The 16236-nt window shown below is 37.1% G+C and overlaps 1 protein-coding gene across 1 annotated transcript in view; it reads left to right on the top strand.

Moving 5' to 3' along the window:
- Window positions 1–5669: 5669 nt before the first annotated feature.
- The window catches only part of LOC128865978 (uncharacterized), a 113859-nt gene continuing 103292 nt past the window's right edge, over window positions 5670–16236 (top strand). Inside the window, exons 1-2 of the mRNA XM_054106427.1 lie at window positions 5670–5891; window positions 11909–12034. Coding sequence (XP_053962402.1) covers window positions 5670–5891; window positions 11909–12034 — 348 coding nt within the window. The remainder of the gene's footprint in view (window positions 5892–11908; window positions 12035–16236) is intronic.

The raw sequence follows: 16236 nt of genomic DNA on the forward strand, positions 1-16236 counted from the left end.
GAACTTGCTTATGTATGCCTGTGTGTATGTTAGGAATTTGGCTTGCGTTGTGCAACCCATGGCTTCTGCCGAAGGATTTATTACACACAAAAAATGTTGCCAAAAATTTCAAATTATGCATTTTTGCGGCTGAATATTGGAAAATATGAAATAATCTTTACAGGAAGGTAATAATAAACAACAATACCATAAACATGACAAGGAACTGGCTGCATAATAGCAAATGCGCTACACAAAAAGGAATCCATACATATAAGTTAAAGTTTATGTTTTTTTTTTCTTGTTTTATAAAATTCTTACAGCAGACTTATTTATTGGAGAATGGTGGCTGAACCCAAACAAAATACATTTCGTTAGGCATCATGTGGGAGCTTTTAACTTTTATTACGCAAATCCTAGGAACAAAAATGCCGATAATAATGTGAAAGAAAATTTGTATTTACTGATTAAAATAAAAATAAATAATTGGCGCGTACACTTCTGTTAGGTGTTTGGCCGAGCTCCTCCTCCTATTCGTGGTGTGCGTCTTGATATTGTTCCACAAATGGAGGGACCTACAGTTTCAAGCCGACTCCGAACGGCAGATATTTTTATGAGGAGCTTTTTCATGGCAGAAATACACTCGGAGGTTTGCCATTGCCTGCCGAGGGGCGACCGCTATTCGAAAAATATTTTTTTTTTATTAATTTTGCTTTCACCGAGATTCGAACCAACGACCTCTCTGTGAATTCCGAATGGTAATCACGCACCAGCCCATTCGGCTACGGCGGCTGATTAGAATGCCATTATTTTATTAATTCAAAATATTTGCTAGAAATAATATATCAAACTAAAACTAATCGAGAGCGAGCACCTGCAGCAGAGAACAGGGCCTGCAGCTACTAACTACTTTACTAATATATATGAATAGGTTCATATCGACAATTTCCCAGTTTCATTGGGAACTTTATTCAAATGATCAGAAACTCGAGGAAGTGAACCCCAAAAATCTTCAGCCAGCAATTTTTTTTGTCGTAAAAATATATCCATCATATCTACATATGTTATATAATTACCAATAGCTTCTAGCAAAACTATCTTTTGTTATTTGAAAGTAATTAAAATTTTTACATATAAAGGGTGGTTAAGTTTCAAGCGCCGGTGTTGATTTTAAATAAAATATAATTTTTTTAGGACATTATTGTCATTTCTCTTTATTATGATAATATTGGTATGGCTCAATTACGGATAGAACAAAACATTGGCCAAATGACCACCACGGTCTCAGCGGCACACCTCCATCCGATGGTTCAAATTTTCGATAACGCGGAGGCATAATTGAGGTTCTATGCCGTTAATGTGCCGAATTATTTCATCCTTTAGCTCTTGAATTGTTGCTGGCTTATCGACGTACACCTTTTCTTTCAAATAACTCCAAAGAAAGGAGACCAACGGTGTCAAATCATATGATCTTGGCGGCCAATTGACATCGCCGCGACGTGAGATTATTGGGCCATCAAATTTTTCGCACAAAAGAGCCATTGTTTCGTTAGCTGTGTGACAATTGGCACCGTCCTGTTGAAACCACATATCGTCCACATCCATATCTTTCAATTCGGGCCATAAAAAGTTCGTTATCATCTCACGATAGTGTTCGCTCTATTCACAGTAACTGCCTGACCGGCCTCATTTTGAAAAAAATACGGCCCAATGATACCGCCGGCCCATAAACCGCACCAAATACTCACTCTTTGGGGGTGCATTGGTTTTAGGGCAATCACTCTTGGATTATAATTCGCCCAAATGTGGCAATTCTGCTTATTGACGAATCCACTGAGGTCAAAATGTGCCTCATCACTGAAGATGATTTTCTTCGAGATTCGAATGCCCGTTTTCATAATAAGCCTGAATAACTTTAACGCGTTCTTCGATTGTCTATCTTTCTATGGTTCAAATTGAGTTAGTCTGAAATTGAAAAATGTCATGTGAAATGCAGAAGAAAACTTGACGCTTAGGTGTGGTTCAATTCAATATCGGCCCTTAAAATTTGACCATATATTTATATACATATACAAATTATGAAATATTTATTTGTTAACAAAAGAATTAAAAGAATATTGTAAGTTTAGCAAAGCTAGCAATCGTAGTGATCTCCAAACTGGTTCATTTGAAATAGAACCCCCTATAACTAATTCTAATCGGGTGAAGGTGAACTTCACGCTTAAATGCTCTTTTCTGTTAACTGCTCTGTTCGCTCTCACACCAGTCTACTTCTAATTGCATAGCAACTGCGAGCGATGCGTAGCCATGATGGAAAGAATAATGAGATGGCGCCTATCGTGGTCCCGTTACTTTGCGCTCAGCGAATTTGACAACTATTTACGTGATTTTAGCTCCAACATGGCCAGATTACCATTTTCGTAACTTGATTTAGCATTTTTTTTTTGTTATTTAGTCTCGGAGTTTTAGTTCTTTCTTCGTGACATTTTTCTAGCTGTTCTAATTAAAATGTCATGTTTATAATTTTGCAAAATTTACATTTTTTAATAATTATTTAAATAATTCACTCAGTTTTATTTAGCTTTACTTTTTTTTAACATCTGGTGGCACTGCCCGCGATTGCAGGTGTTGTTGGTGTTCTTCTGCTTTCGGCAGTCAAATCTCTCTCTCGCTACTACAGTGTTGCGTGGCTTTGGATATAAAAACGCACTAAAATGCCCATTCAAAGAAAATTACCCAACAAATTTTTATTGAATCACTTAAAGAACTTTGTATGCGTGACAAATTGTCTTTAAAATGTGCGTTTTTTTAAATAAATGTGTTATGCTTATGTACAATTTAATTTATGAGGTTTTTTTGTTAAACGAGAATCTTTTGTTAAGGGCACGACTTTTTTGCTATATTTGAAGTTATGAAACTAGATAAGGTACTCTTTTTGTAAAAATGTCAGTATGGTTTCTTTAGTATTTTCTGGTATTTTCTTGTTTATTTTTACAATGAATATAACTGTTAATGTCCTATGTCTCACTAAGGATTGATGAACGGAAGAAACGATTACACCTCTTTGGTTTTAATTCGCATTCAATAAATTCAAAGGCCTTTTAAAATGTGTAAAAAGGTTTTCAATCTTAAGAAGAGAGAGGGGCATTTAAGGGGTTATACGCAGTCATGACTTTCAAAAAAATCGAATTTTTTTATTGCATTTTTGTAATGTACATATAATCAAAAGTATACGCACGAAATTTGAAGTAGATCTAAGCAATACTTTCGGAGTTATACCTAAATATGTAGAGATGCCTCGGCACGTTTTAAGGTAGGTATTGAAACTTTAAACGTGTTTTTTTCAAAACGGCATTTTTCAAGTCGGTGTACACGATATCTCGAAAACGGCTTGTTTGATCGGTCAACCGTTTTAACTCAATCTTTAAAGATACATTTTCTAGTAATAAATAGTTCCTTTTGTAAATCTTATACTTATTTTCCATTTTATAATCAATTTACGGCCAAATTTTAACGTAAAAATCGAAATCATTTCTTTTAAAAGCTGCCATTTTGTGAAAATTCACTATTTTGATTAGCCGAACGATTAATTACTAGATAATCTAATATATTATTTAACAAAATTTGTTTGGTTTTTTGATTTCAGATAATCCAATCCTGAGTTACGATGTACACCGTAAATCGTCCTTTTTTAAAGGAGGGTCCAGAAATCGCCTGCAGCGCGCTCTATAATCAACATTTTCATAAATAAAAAATTTTGTTACGTTCTTGAAGAATGCTTTTATAACCGCCAAAAATTTTCAAATTAAAATATTCTGAAGTTTCTTCAGGATAAATCCTTGACAACCCGTCTTTTATTTGCTTCATAACTGCGTATAACCCCTTAATATTTTTGCATAACCTTAAATGGAGCCAAAAATTAAATTTGCACTTTCAAATTATCAAATTTTATAAGAGTAAAAAAATTTTCATTAGCACTAAAATCTTCTCAGAGTGACCTTTTTTAACCTTTTTTTGTTTAATAATATAGTTTGTTTTTTAACTTAAAGTTTCGGTAGCTTTAAATTAAAAAAAGAAACAAACACGAAACTTAAAAATTTTTGCATTTTGGGTATAAAAAAGCACTAAATTTATTGCGAAGAGCAAATGGTTGGCAATACTGCACAACTCAGCAAACGTGACGTCACGTACGCTCTGATGGGCGCAATCTTCTTTCTATCATTCTTGATGCTTAGCATTCGGTGTTAACTGCACTGGCTCTCACAGCAGCCGACTCACACTTGCATTGTAAATGCATGGGATACTGTAGAGTCGTATCTGTATGATGTTCGCTAGTTGGACAGCAGAGAGCATGTTCGGTTATGTAGATGACCAGCAGTGATTTCTGCTTAAGTTACATCAAAGGATGATTTAGTACTTTTTTGTAGAGAGTTGGTCATAAACGTAAATACAATTTTATAAAAAGAGTCAAGAATAAATGGCCTTATGAACCCTTATGAAAAATCCTCTCTTCAGATGAATCCTATTTCAATTCGGCGACAAGCAGAATTGTGATTAGATATCTTTCTTTTGAAGTAGTCATTCTGTACAAACATTAGTTTTCAGAATTCAAAACCAGACTAAAATTTATCGAGAGATCTTGAGGTGTTGAATTCAAATCTGACACACATAGTAAAGACTGCAAAAAACATGAGTTATGCTATATGTATAAGAAATTGTGTGACATTAGAAACAACTTCTGAAAAGTGTAATCAGCATCTTTGCTTAAAATATACGTCTGATTGTGTAATCCAACCAACACCAAAACTCCACCTAAATAGCCAAATCTAGACAAGAACAGCAACGTTGCTTATTTAACTATCAAACAAGTTGTCTTGCTCTGGTCTGATTTTCAAATTTTACAAAACTAAATAAAAAAAATGTTCTTATACTTTTGAGTCTACTTTTCCATTGCCTTTATTGAAGAACTTGTTGTTTTCCACTTTACAGGCAGTTGCCCCTGTTTACGAATGCATCTCTGTTATTAACACTAAGATGCAGAAAATGCAAGACTCAATGCTGTTATTTAGGTTTGTCTGTCAGTCTACTTGCGAACTTCAAGTATACTAATAGTACTCTTCCTTCCTCGATTCTGGTGTTATTTCGTAGCAGAAAGTTTCAGACGAAGTCTCACCCATTATTAAATTCCATTCAATTCTGCATTGGCTTAAATATTACTTTTATTGAGGGGTCTCCGATTCTTAACGATACGTGTCAACAAAAAAAATTAATATTAGCTCCTTCAAACCGCTTATTCGTTGATATCCACTTCTCTTAAGAGGCGTTTCCCTACCAAATTTCAAACTGGTATTTACTCGACTATAGTCTGTACCACTGCTCTTTAGTTTTTACCACCGTCGGTAGCGCGTTCACCTCGACCAACTAAAAACAAATTCATTATCTTATTTTTACTTACAAATATTTTTCATGTTTCCATATTTCCAGCCTGCCATTGGTACTGATTTATACACCAAAATCTAACATCCGGCAAATATATTTATTACAACAATAAAAAAATTGTTATTTTCTTGAACTTTATTGCTTGCTACTATAAATTTATAGTTATCTGCTTACTGCCCACTGCTCACTGTACACACAACATTTATGCTGTTTCTTTACTCCTTCTCATCTCTGCTTTCAGCAGCACTGCAATGGACCTAAAAGCCGGTGGACTACTCGTGCCGCCAACTGTTAAGAATTCAAGCTGTTCACATCCACGCTATAACAGTCACAATTTCATTATTCACATTGGCATTGCGGAGACCATCGAGGCGGTGCTCATCCTTATACTGACGCTGGGTGTGATTGGTGCCAATGCGCTGGTCATATTTGTAATAAACAACCGTCGCTATTCGCCGTACATACATCAGCAGGTGAGTGGTGAGGGTAAATAGATGAAATACTTGAATGAAGATATTGGCAGAAAAATATTTAGGATAGCATTTTGAGATGGGCGGGGAAGAATATTGGAAATAAAATGTGTACTTGTAACAGATTTATGGGAGAAGGTGAATGACATGAAGAATAAAATTTATCGATTGATATATAAAGGATGATTTCTTCTTATGTTATTTTACGAAAAACTCACATAACCCAAATATACTTGCATATATTTTCATCTTTTTATACATATACATTTACTACAATAATAAATAAAGGATAATTTATTTATTTTCATTATACATATTTTTGAAGTTTACATAAGTTCAGCATTTTCATAAGTTAGAATCATTTTCATAACTCACTAAATTAAGCCTTTGGGTACAATTGGCGACTCAAATACGTATTGGCCAAATGGCGGATGACGAGTATGCAAGTTAGTTCAAAGCAAAACATAAGGAGTATACTCAGACAGAAAACGCATTCCGACTTGCGTACTAATTCGAATTCATGGCGCCAGCAGCGCTGGCTCTATTACTATAGCAGTATTTACACTCGGCTAATGCTGTTAATTTCCCCATTGCAATGACGAAAAAATGCTCCGCCTTCCTTGACGATGTTTTTTGCCTACTCTTTCTGGTGTTTGGAGGAATTGTGCGTATGGATATACGAATACATACCACTCCACGGTCTGCATCATTTATCCTTGAAATGCTGATGGATCTGTAAAAAGTAAATGAATTCTTGTAAAATAAAGTTGTAGTTATAACCTGTTGAGTCGAAAAATTTTGCAATTTACCGCAATAAAAAAAAGTGTGCGTTTTACGTCATAAATGTCACACTTTAATTATGTTTAGAAAATTTTTGAATAAAAATATCAAAACTCTGACTCAAAGAAAAATAAAGAAAACTTTATCGAATATTTAAAAAAAACCGCATCAAAAAATATTGAAAACTGTTTGAGTAGTCATACAGATCGTACCGAAAAAAAAATTTTTTCGAAAAAAACAAGTTTAAACTTTCAGCCACAAACGAAGACCAGCTGTGCGCATCAAACTCTGGTCGGGCAGTTACATTTTCTACTATAACTTTGTATCTATGGGGAGTTTTTACAATCGACTTCCACGGAAACACGCCTAAAACTATAAAGAATAAGAATCTGTAAAAACAAAAAAAAAAATTTTTGAAAATTCTGGACGTATGTAACCTCTTAACATAATTTTTAAGTTAATTATTTATGTATGAAGTATTTTTAATTTAATTTATTAATAAAGAAAAAAATATTTATTATTTAACCAAATTGTATACTTCATTGAAATATCAAGAAACTGTTAACGAACCTTCTCACTAAGAGTAGGGCAGAAGAGCTAACATCACATCATTTATGAATAACATTTCTACTCGGAACAGAGCATAAGAGTTAGCATTAGTTAGCTGGAAACAGTGACCGACGTGCGTAGTGCCCTTACCGCAGCCCCTAGAGAGCAGAAAACTGAGCAATACTCATCCCGTAGAGAACAACTGCGTTCTTTTAGTTACATATATATTTCCACAATACATCGGATTGTGTGTGTATGTGTTTGGTTGAATCTACACAATGTTGCCACTGATATTGTTGCTTACAATTTTTCATTGTTTAATAAACCAAAGCCGAAAACCAACAAATGCAAATAGCTCATTTATCTATAATTAACATTATTCAACAGTGTTTGTAAGTTATTTTAATAAAAATTTGAATTTTTCTAAGTTTATTTTGTAAATGATTTCGAAATGTACTGCTTGGCAACAGTGTGTGGTGAGAGAGCAATCAGCTGACAGGGTTCCACGGGAATTTTCAAAAACCGTGAAATAAAATCTACGATACTACGATCCGGAAGGAAGGAATTTTTCATTTACATGAGGTTCTCATTAGTTTGATCGTAACAGCTGACAGGGGACTGCGTTTACGTCGGTCACTGTTTTCAGCATAAGTATTTTATGAAGAACATCAGTACTCAAAACAGAGCAACGGAGTGAACATCATAACAAAGGCTACGAAGGTAGACGATTTATAAAATCTGTTTTCATACAAATATGAATGAATATGTAGAATAGAACGTTCATATGAAGAGTGTACCTACATAGCAAAAAATGTACTCTAATAGCAACGACCTCTCTTATAGAACCGCAAGACTTATTGAACAACCTGTGATTAAAATCAAACATATTATTATTCATGATAATAGTGATTGATAGCCATTGTAAGACTACATTTCTTCAAATGCTTAAGAGGAAGTCGTTTTTTATATACTAATTTTTTACTTATTTATTTTATTTTATCCATGACTCAACCCATATTTTGGTAGCCTCGTACGAGGAGAACCGCTGGTCCGCCAAATCGAGACTCATATGCCGGAACAAATGATAATCGGAGGGAGCTATGTCTGGACTATACGGCGGGTGGGGTAACACTTCCCAGCCAAGCGTTCCAAGGTATTTTTTGACAGGTTGAGCAACATGCGGCCGAGCGTTGTCATGTTGCAAAATAACCTTGTCGTGCCTTTTTACCGTTTCCGGCCGTTTTTCTTTCAATGCCCGGCTTAAACGCATCAATTGCAGTCGGTAACGATCCCCCGTGATTGTTTCGCCCGGTTGGAGCAGCTCAAAATATACGACGCCGACCTGATCCCACCAAATGCAGAGCATGATTTTCTTGCCGTGAATATTCTGCTTGGCCGTCGACGTTGATGCGTGGCCGGGCAAACCCCATGATTTTTTTGCGTTTTGGGTTATCGTAGTGGATCCATTTTTCGTCGCCAGTCACCACCCGATGCAAAAAACCCTTCCGATTTTGTCGCTCGATCAGCAATTCGCACGTCAAAAATCGCCGTTCGACGTCGCGCAGCTTCAACTCGTACGGGACCCAATGTCCTTGCTTTTGGATCATTCCCATCGCTTTTAGACGCTTGCAAACGGTTGATTTATCAACGCCCAATGATTCAGCAAGCTCTTCTTGGGTTTGGCACGAGTCCTCGTTTACCAATTCCCCCAATTCCGCGTCCTCGAACTTTTTGGGCTGGCCAAGACGCTCCTTGTCTTCGGTGTGAAAATCACCACTTTTGAATCGTCGAAACCAGTACTCACATGTTGAAATCGACGGAGTATGGTCTGGGTAGGCCTCCTGCAGCAATTCACGGGCTTGGGCTGTATTTTTTTTCAAATTGAAGCAGAAAAGCAAAGCTTCCCGCAAATTGCGTTTCGACGGCACAAAAGTTGACATACTCGGAGCACGAAAACACTGCGTTGTTTATACTTCAGCGAAATGACAGATACTGATAAACAAAGCCTAGGGATGAGGCTTTGTCATGAATATATATTCAGTATTGCCAACGCGATAAAGTGATAAATAGCGCCATCTGTGTGTCACCTTTAAAACTAATTCAACCTCTTGTATAAAATGCGAAACTTTAAGATTTTTTAATAGCTCAACAAATTCTTTTAATAAAAAAAATTTAAAATAAGTAAATATTAAAATAGTCAAAAATTAGAAAATGTCACTGTGCTATTATTGTAACCACCTCTATGAAAAACTTTAAATGAATTGTTACATAAGAATTCAAATGACGCAGCCAAGTATTTGATTTGCTTTGTTTCTGTGTTTTTTGTGTTTTTTTTTTCTGACTGTATCTCATCACGTTGAGTGCCCACCCTTCTACCCAGAATAGGTTACGATTCAGATATTTGGCTATGAATGTGAATTTCATGTTGGAAAAATATTTTTTTAAAGTAAAGTTTCTTCTTCTGTTAAATACTCAACATTCAACTGTATAAATAAATTAATTAATAATTGTTGAGCGTATACTTACTACACGGAAGCTCGGAATAATAAAAAACACGTCGTTGCTATTACAAACTTTATTTAGAACTGAACTCAACGTTCGAATTTCAAAAAATATAGTTGTTGTACATTCAGGTATGCATTTTACTGAGTTCCCAGATTTCCAATAATAATTAAAAAAATGAATAAGTAAACAAAATAAAGAACCGGTAATGAAAAGGTCTGATGTACAAAAGAAAAAGTATGCAGCTCTTAAAAAATAACCAGCAAAGATCGATTTTTGCATTTTGAAAATCTTACTTCATATCTCCATTCAGCGACTCCGAAAAACCAAAAAAACACCGAGTATTGAGTTTCAAGTTTATCTGCTGAATTTTAAAAAAGTTCATCCGCCACATTGGTGTCGCAATTTTATCTTTCCACCTTGGGGCATTCGAGATTTGATTGGCATTTTTTCAACATTTATTTATACATACAAAAATCATTCAATCAAGACCTATTCCGAGCAGCTGGGTGGCTCACTTGACGTGGAATAACACAGATATTTATTTATATACGAGGTGCCGCAAGGAGCAAAATTTAGCATCCAATTATGAAACAAGAAACTTGATGAGTTATGTGAAAAAGTAATGTGCGAAGAAGTAAATGTAAGAAACACATTTAATGACCTTTGCCACTCTAACCCTCCCTTTAATAACATACATTTTTGACTTTTTTTTTTGTTTGCTTCTTTTTTTTTAGACAATGTTTTGCCTTGAAAATCGTACTCAATTCTTCTAGACTATTTTTATTTATATTGTGTTGGGGAAAAGAAATATCGTATTTGTGATCGAAATTGACGCTTTATTTAACGTACTTTGAATTATCCGATTCAAGTAAAATATGCCCCGTTTTGTTCGCAAATTTGTTGCCATTTAGAAGGCAACTTCATTATCCCCCCTTTATAAAACTCCCCCTCCTTATTTACAAAAAACTCAGACAACCAGTTTTCGCAAGTCTCTTTTGAGGCCAATTTGGTATCACCAAGGGCGTTTTGCATGGACCGGAAGAGATGATAGTCACTTGGTGCCAGGTCCGGACTATATGGTGGGTGCGATACGACATCCCATCAAAGCCTCCGTAGCTTCTGGCGGGTCCTCAAAGATGTGTGCGGACAAGCGTTGTCCTGGTCGAACACAACACCAGTCCTATTGACCAATTCTGGCCGCTTCTGGTCAATCGCCTACTTCAAACGGTCAAGTTGCTTACAGTAGAGGACCGAATTAAGGGTCTGGCCCTAGTTGAGCAGCTCATAGTGAATAATTCCCTTCCAATCCCACCAAACACACAGCAAAACCTTCCTGGCGCTCAATCCGGGCTTGGCGATGGTTTGGGCCTACTCGCCGCTTCTCGACCACGATCTTTTTCGCTTGGCGTTGTCGTACGTGATCCACTTTTCATCGCCAGTCACCATCCGCTTCAAAAATGTGTCAAGTTCGTTCCGTTTTGGAATCCAATATTCTGCAAATGGTTTTGTGGTCTACACCTAGTTCCTGACTAATCGAGAGAATCCTCACATGCCGGTCTCTTTGGATAATTTCAACGATTTTATCAGTCTCTACGACGATTGGCCTACCAGTACGGGGTGCATGTACGACATCTACTACACCAGAACGAAATCGATCAAACGCTGTGCTATGCGCATCGTTACAGTATCAGGCCCATAAATTTCACAAATTTTTGCCGCCACCTTCGTTGCATTTTTACCTCCAAGGTAGTAAAAACGTAAAATATGACGAATTTCTTGCTTGGTGGACTCCATCTTTGAGGCCCTATAACTTAAGACTGAAACTTACGATCACAACACTGTCAAAAAGACACTTATAGTACAGATTGTCGTCTTCAAATCGCCGTTTAGTGTGACCCGATGCAATAAGTGCAACGCAAGATATGTTTAAATGTTGCGCTCAATTGACAAAATACGACATTACTTTTTCCCCAACCCAATATTATTTTTCTATTCCAGATTACTTTCTTATACAAAATAAAAAAAATTGTATAGGTATACATCACAACAACGCTTAGGACCTGCCAAGAAATTGTCCTTTAAAGCTACGTTTTTAAGATTTTCTTATTCCTCAGCACTGCGTCATTTCCTTATTCTTACACATTTTCAACTACATTCGTTTTCTTCTTCATTCTTTTCCTTTACAGCCACGATATCTCCTCACCTCTTTGGCTTTAAATGACCTCACCATTGGACTGCTTATCACACCATTTGGACTATTGCCAGCGCTCTTCCATTGTTGGCCATACGGCGAGATATTTTGCCAAATACAGGTAAGCGTTGGCGGATGAGCGACATGAATTGCATTTGAAGAAAAAAATAAAATATTTCACAGGATAAACTATGCAAGCTTACAAGCGTCTACTTGTTGTGTAAAGCAAAATATACAAGCATACATATCTAGTTATTGGCATTGTACTATTTGTTGTTGTTGCTCTTGCTTTTGCCGAACACGTGTAGCACAAATAAAGTGGACAACGCCGCAGTGGCAACAACACCAAAATGCTACAAACTTAGAGCCAACTTAAGTGGCTGATAATGCCAAACAAATATAACTAATGCGAGTTGAAGGCGAGGATCAAAGAGGAAAACGAGAAGCCGGAAGTAGAGGGCCTGAGCGTGTAGTGAGTCAGTGAAATTCCAAAAGTGCAACGTTGTGCAAAAATAGTTTCTCACTTTCTCTGCAAAATTTCGCAGCTGCCAAATTGCGCTAAATTCCTTGACAAAGAAAAATGAAGGGTAGTGTGGAATGTATTGCGATTTATTTTTGTACATTTTTTTCTATTTGCTTGTTTTCTTAAGAAATCAGTGTAATCGATTTGCGAAAAGTTAAAGCAGATTTGCCGTTAGAATTTTCAGTTGTGAAAAATTAATACGAACGATCGTTTAAAAATTTATATTGTAATACATTTTTCAACACTTTTTCATTGCACTGGAAGGCATTAAGTAGAGTGAGTTGAAAATGCGCGAAAAATAAAACTGTTAAATGGATTTGCTTTTCCATCAAAGCTTAATCTCATAACAGAAAGCAAATTACAACTTTTCAGCAAGTGCGGGAAAATTTTTGTCTCGGTTAACTTAAAGCTCTAAGATATATGAATATGTATGCAGAAAATGTAAAAGTAGGGGTGGAATTCAACTTAATTTTTCCGGCTCTTGCTTGATGAGCGCAGTCATTATTTTGCTGTGACTGCCTTTCTCCATCAGGAGATTTAAAGGATTCAGTATGTCGTTTTCTTGTTCGAATTGTATGTGAACAGCGCTTTGGCAATTTCATCTATAATTTCGTTTCTGGCTTTCTGGGAATACCCTTATGTCCGGGTACCCAATAGATGTGTAACCGTCTGTCTGCGGCTAATCTCTCTACGGCTTCCCTAGTCCTAAGAACGTTTTTAGGTGAAATTTCATTTGAGTTTGACTGTCAACGTATATATTTATATTGGAGTTACTCGATGTCATTGCTAGTGCTTTTTTTTTGTAGCCTTTCCTACCGCAAAGACTTCTGCTTGAAAAATACTGCAATGGTCAAAGAACTTAATTCGCCGCCTGATGTCTAGCTCTACACTATAAATCCCTGCACCTACTCCGTACATCATTTTTGAGCCATCGGTAAATATGTTAAGCGTATTGGGGCTAGGTTTCATACCTCTTTTCCACCCCTCTTCTTCTATTGTTATTCGGAATCTCTTCACCCAATTGTATTTCGGAGTCATATAGTCCGTATTGGTCCGATGACTCATACCTATTGAGCTATGTCCGAATATTTTACAGCTAAATTCCCCCGTTGCATTAAGTCTTGCGGCAGATCTAGCTGCTAGACCTTCTGCCGTAATGTCAATCGATGGTAGGTTGAGTATTCTTTCAGGAGCTGCCGTAGGAGTGGTTTTAATTGCCGCTGTCGTGCAAAGTGTACCAAGACGTTGAATACTTTCGAGAGGTGATTTGTGTGTCGTTTTTTCCAAATGCAGTGGGCTTGGTGGTGAACGAGGACAAAACGAAGTACCACCTGTCTTCAAACAAACAGTCGGCGCACTCGCGTATTGGCACCCACGTCACTGTTGACAGTTATAATTTCGAGGTTGTAAAAGACTTCCTTTATTTAGGAACCAAAATTAACATCAATAACAATGTCAGCCTTGAAATCCAACGCAGAATCTCTCTTGCCAACAAGTGCTACTTTGGACTAAGTAGGCAACTGAGCAGTAAAGTCCTCTCTCGACGAACAAAACTAACACTCTACAAGACTCTCATCATGCCCGTTCTAACGTATGGCGCAGAAGCGTGGACGATGACAACATCCGATGAGGCGTCACTTGAAGTGTTTGAGAGAAAGATTCTGCGGAAGATTTTTGGACTTTTGCACGTTGCCAACGGCGAATATCGCAAACGATGGAACGGCCAAAATCGCGTAAACGGTTATCGCACCAATTAAGGGAGAAGTCACCACACTAGAGCACCATAGAGTATTATTGGCTTTACCACAGCTGAGTAGCACCAACACATTATTGAAGGAGATAGACCCCATGTAACTCCTAGCATTCTTTTTACATGCGTATAGTGCGTTGCTGGCCTTTTTCTTCCTCTCCAATATATTGTGCTTCCATAATAGTTTGCTATCCAAAATTACTCCAAGGTACTTTGCGTGGTCTTTAAGAGTCAGTTTTACGCCACTTAGCTCCGGGGGTGCAAATTTGGGATCTTGTACCTTCTAGTGAAAAGTAGCATATCCCAAGTCTGTCTGAGTTGCCCATTGAAGCGCTGTTGCGAGTGTACTATTCATTATGTCGCTCACGGTATCTAGATATTTGCCTGTTACTACTATGGCTATGTCATCTGCATATGCTATTAGTTTAGATGCCGTGCCTTCAAATAGCTTTTAATGGCTCATTAGCTGCGAGTAACCAGAGAAGTGGCTATAGAGCCCTACCTTGTGGCGTAACGTCACATGCTAAAGGGTGGTTAAGTTTCAAGGGCCGGTGCCGATTTTGAATAAAATACAATTTTTTTAGGAAATTATTGTATGGCTCAATCCATCCGATGGTCCAAATTTTCGATGACGCTGAGGCATAATTCAGGTTCTATGCTGTTAATGTGCCGAATTATCTCATCCTTTAGCTCTTGAATTGTTGCTGGTTTATCGACGTACACCTTTTCATTCAAATAACCCCAAAGAAAGGAGACCAACGTTGCCAAATCACATGATCTTGTCCGCCAATTGACATCGCCGCGACGTGAGATTATTCGGCCATCAAATTTTTCGCGCTAAAGAGTCATTGTTTCGTTAGCTGTGTGACAAGTGGCACCATCCTGTTGAAACTACATATCGTTCACATCTATATCTTCCAATTCGGGCCATAAAAAGTTCGTTATCATCTCATAATAGCGAAGACCATTCACAGTAACTACCTAACCGGTCTCATTTTGGAAAAATACTTTGTGGGTGCATTGATTTTTCGGCAATCACTCTTGGATTATCATTCGCCCAAATGCGGCAATTCTGCTTATTGACGAATCCACTGAGGTCAAAATGTGATGAAGTGAAGGTCACTGAAGATGAAGTGCGCGATATGCATTTTGATTTGAACGCCCGTTTTCATAATAATTTTAACGCGTTGCTCGATTGTGTATCTTTCCATGACTCAAATTGAGTTAGTTTTAAATTGAGAAATGTTAAATGAAACGCAGAAAAAAACTTGACGTTTAGGTTTGGTTTACATTCAACATCGGCCTTTAAAATTTAACCGCCCTTTAGTTTAGTGAGTTTAGCTTCGTTCCATTCCGCACGTATTATTCTACAACCTAACAGGTTCTTTATCCATGAATAAAAAGTGGGTGCTGTATTTGTTGTATCTGCACTCCTTAGAATGGCTTCTCTCGACACATTGTTGAATGCACCACTATTGTCTAGAAATACTCCTAAAGCTGATTCCTTGTACTCTAGAGCTTCCTCTTTAGCCAACACTAGTGAGTGTAACGCAGACTCCGTGGATCTGCCTTTAGTATATGTGTGTTGTGTCTTAGACATAAAGTCTGACATCCTATTGTCTCTTACGTGGGCGTCGAGGACTTTCTCAAGCGTTTTCAGGAGGAATGATTTCAAACTAATTGGCCTATATTCTTTTGAGACAATCGGATTGTTCTTACCCGCTTTTATTATAAACACAACTCTTGCTTCTCTCCAGATAACAGCTATATATTTAAGCCTTAGGCATCCTGTGTATATCGCTTTTATCCATGCTACCAACAAATTGCCCATCCTTTGTAGCATGGCCGGAAAAACTCCGTCTAAAACCGATGATTTAAATGGGTCAAAAGTGCTTATTGCTCACTCTAGTTTTTGCGTTGTAATAATGTCTTTCGGGAAGCTTACTACGTTATTTCTAACAGGCTCGTGACCTAAGTAGTCTGTGCATTCTGGAAAATGCATACTGAGTGTAGTGATTCTTCACAACTGTCAGTCCAGTCCCCATAGTCG

Source organism: Anastrepha ludens, chromosome 6, assembly GCF_028408465.1.
Source record: "Anastrepha ludens isolate Willacy chromosome 6, idAnaLude1.1, whole genome shotgun sequence".
NCBI lineage: Eukaryota > Metazoa > Arthropoda > Insecta > Diptera > Tephritidae > Anastrepha > Anastrepha ludens.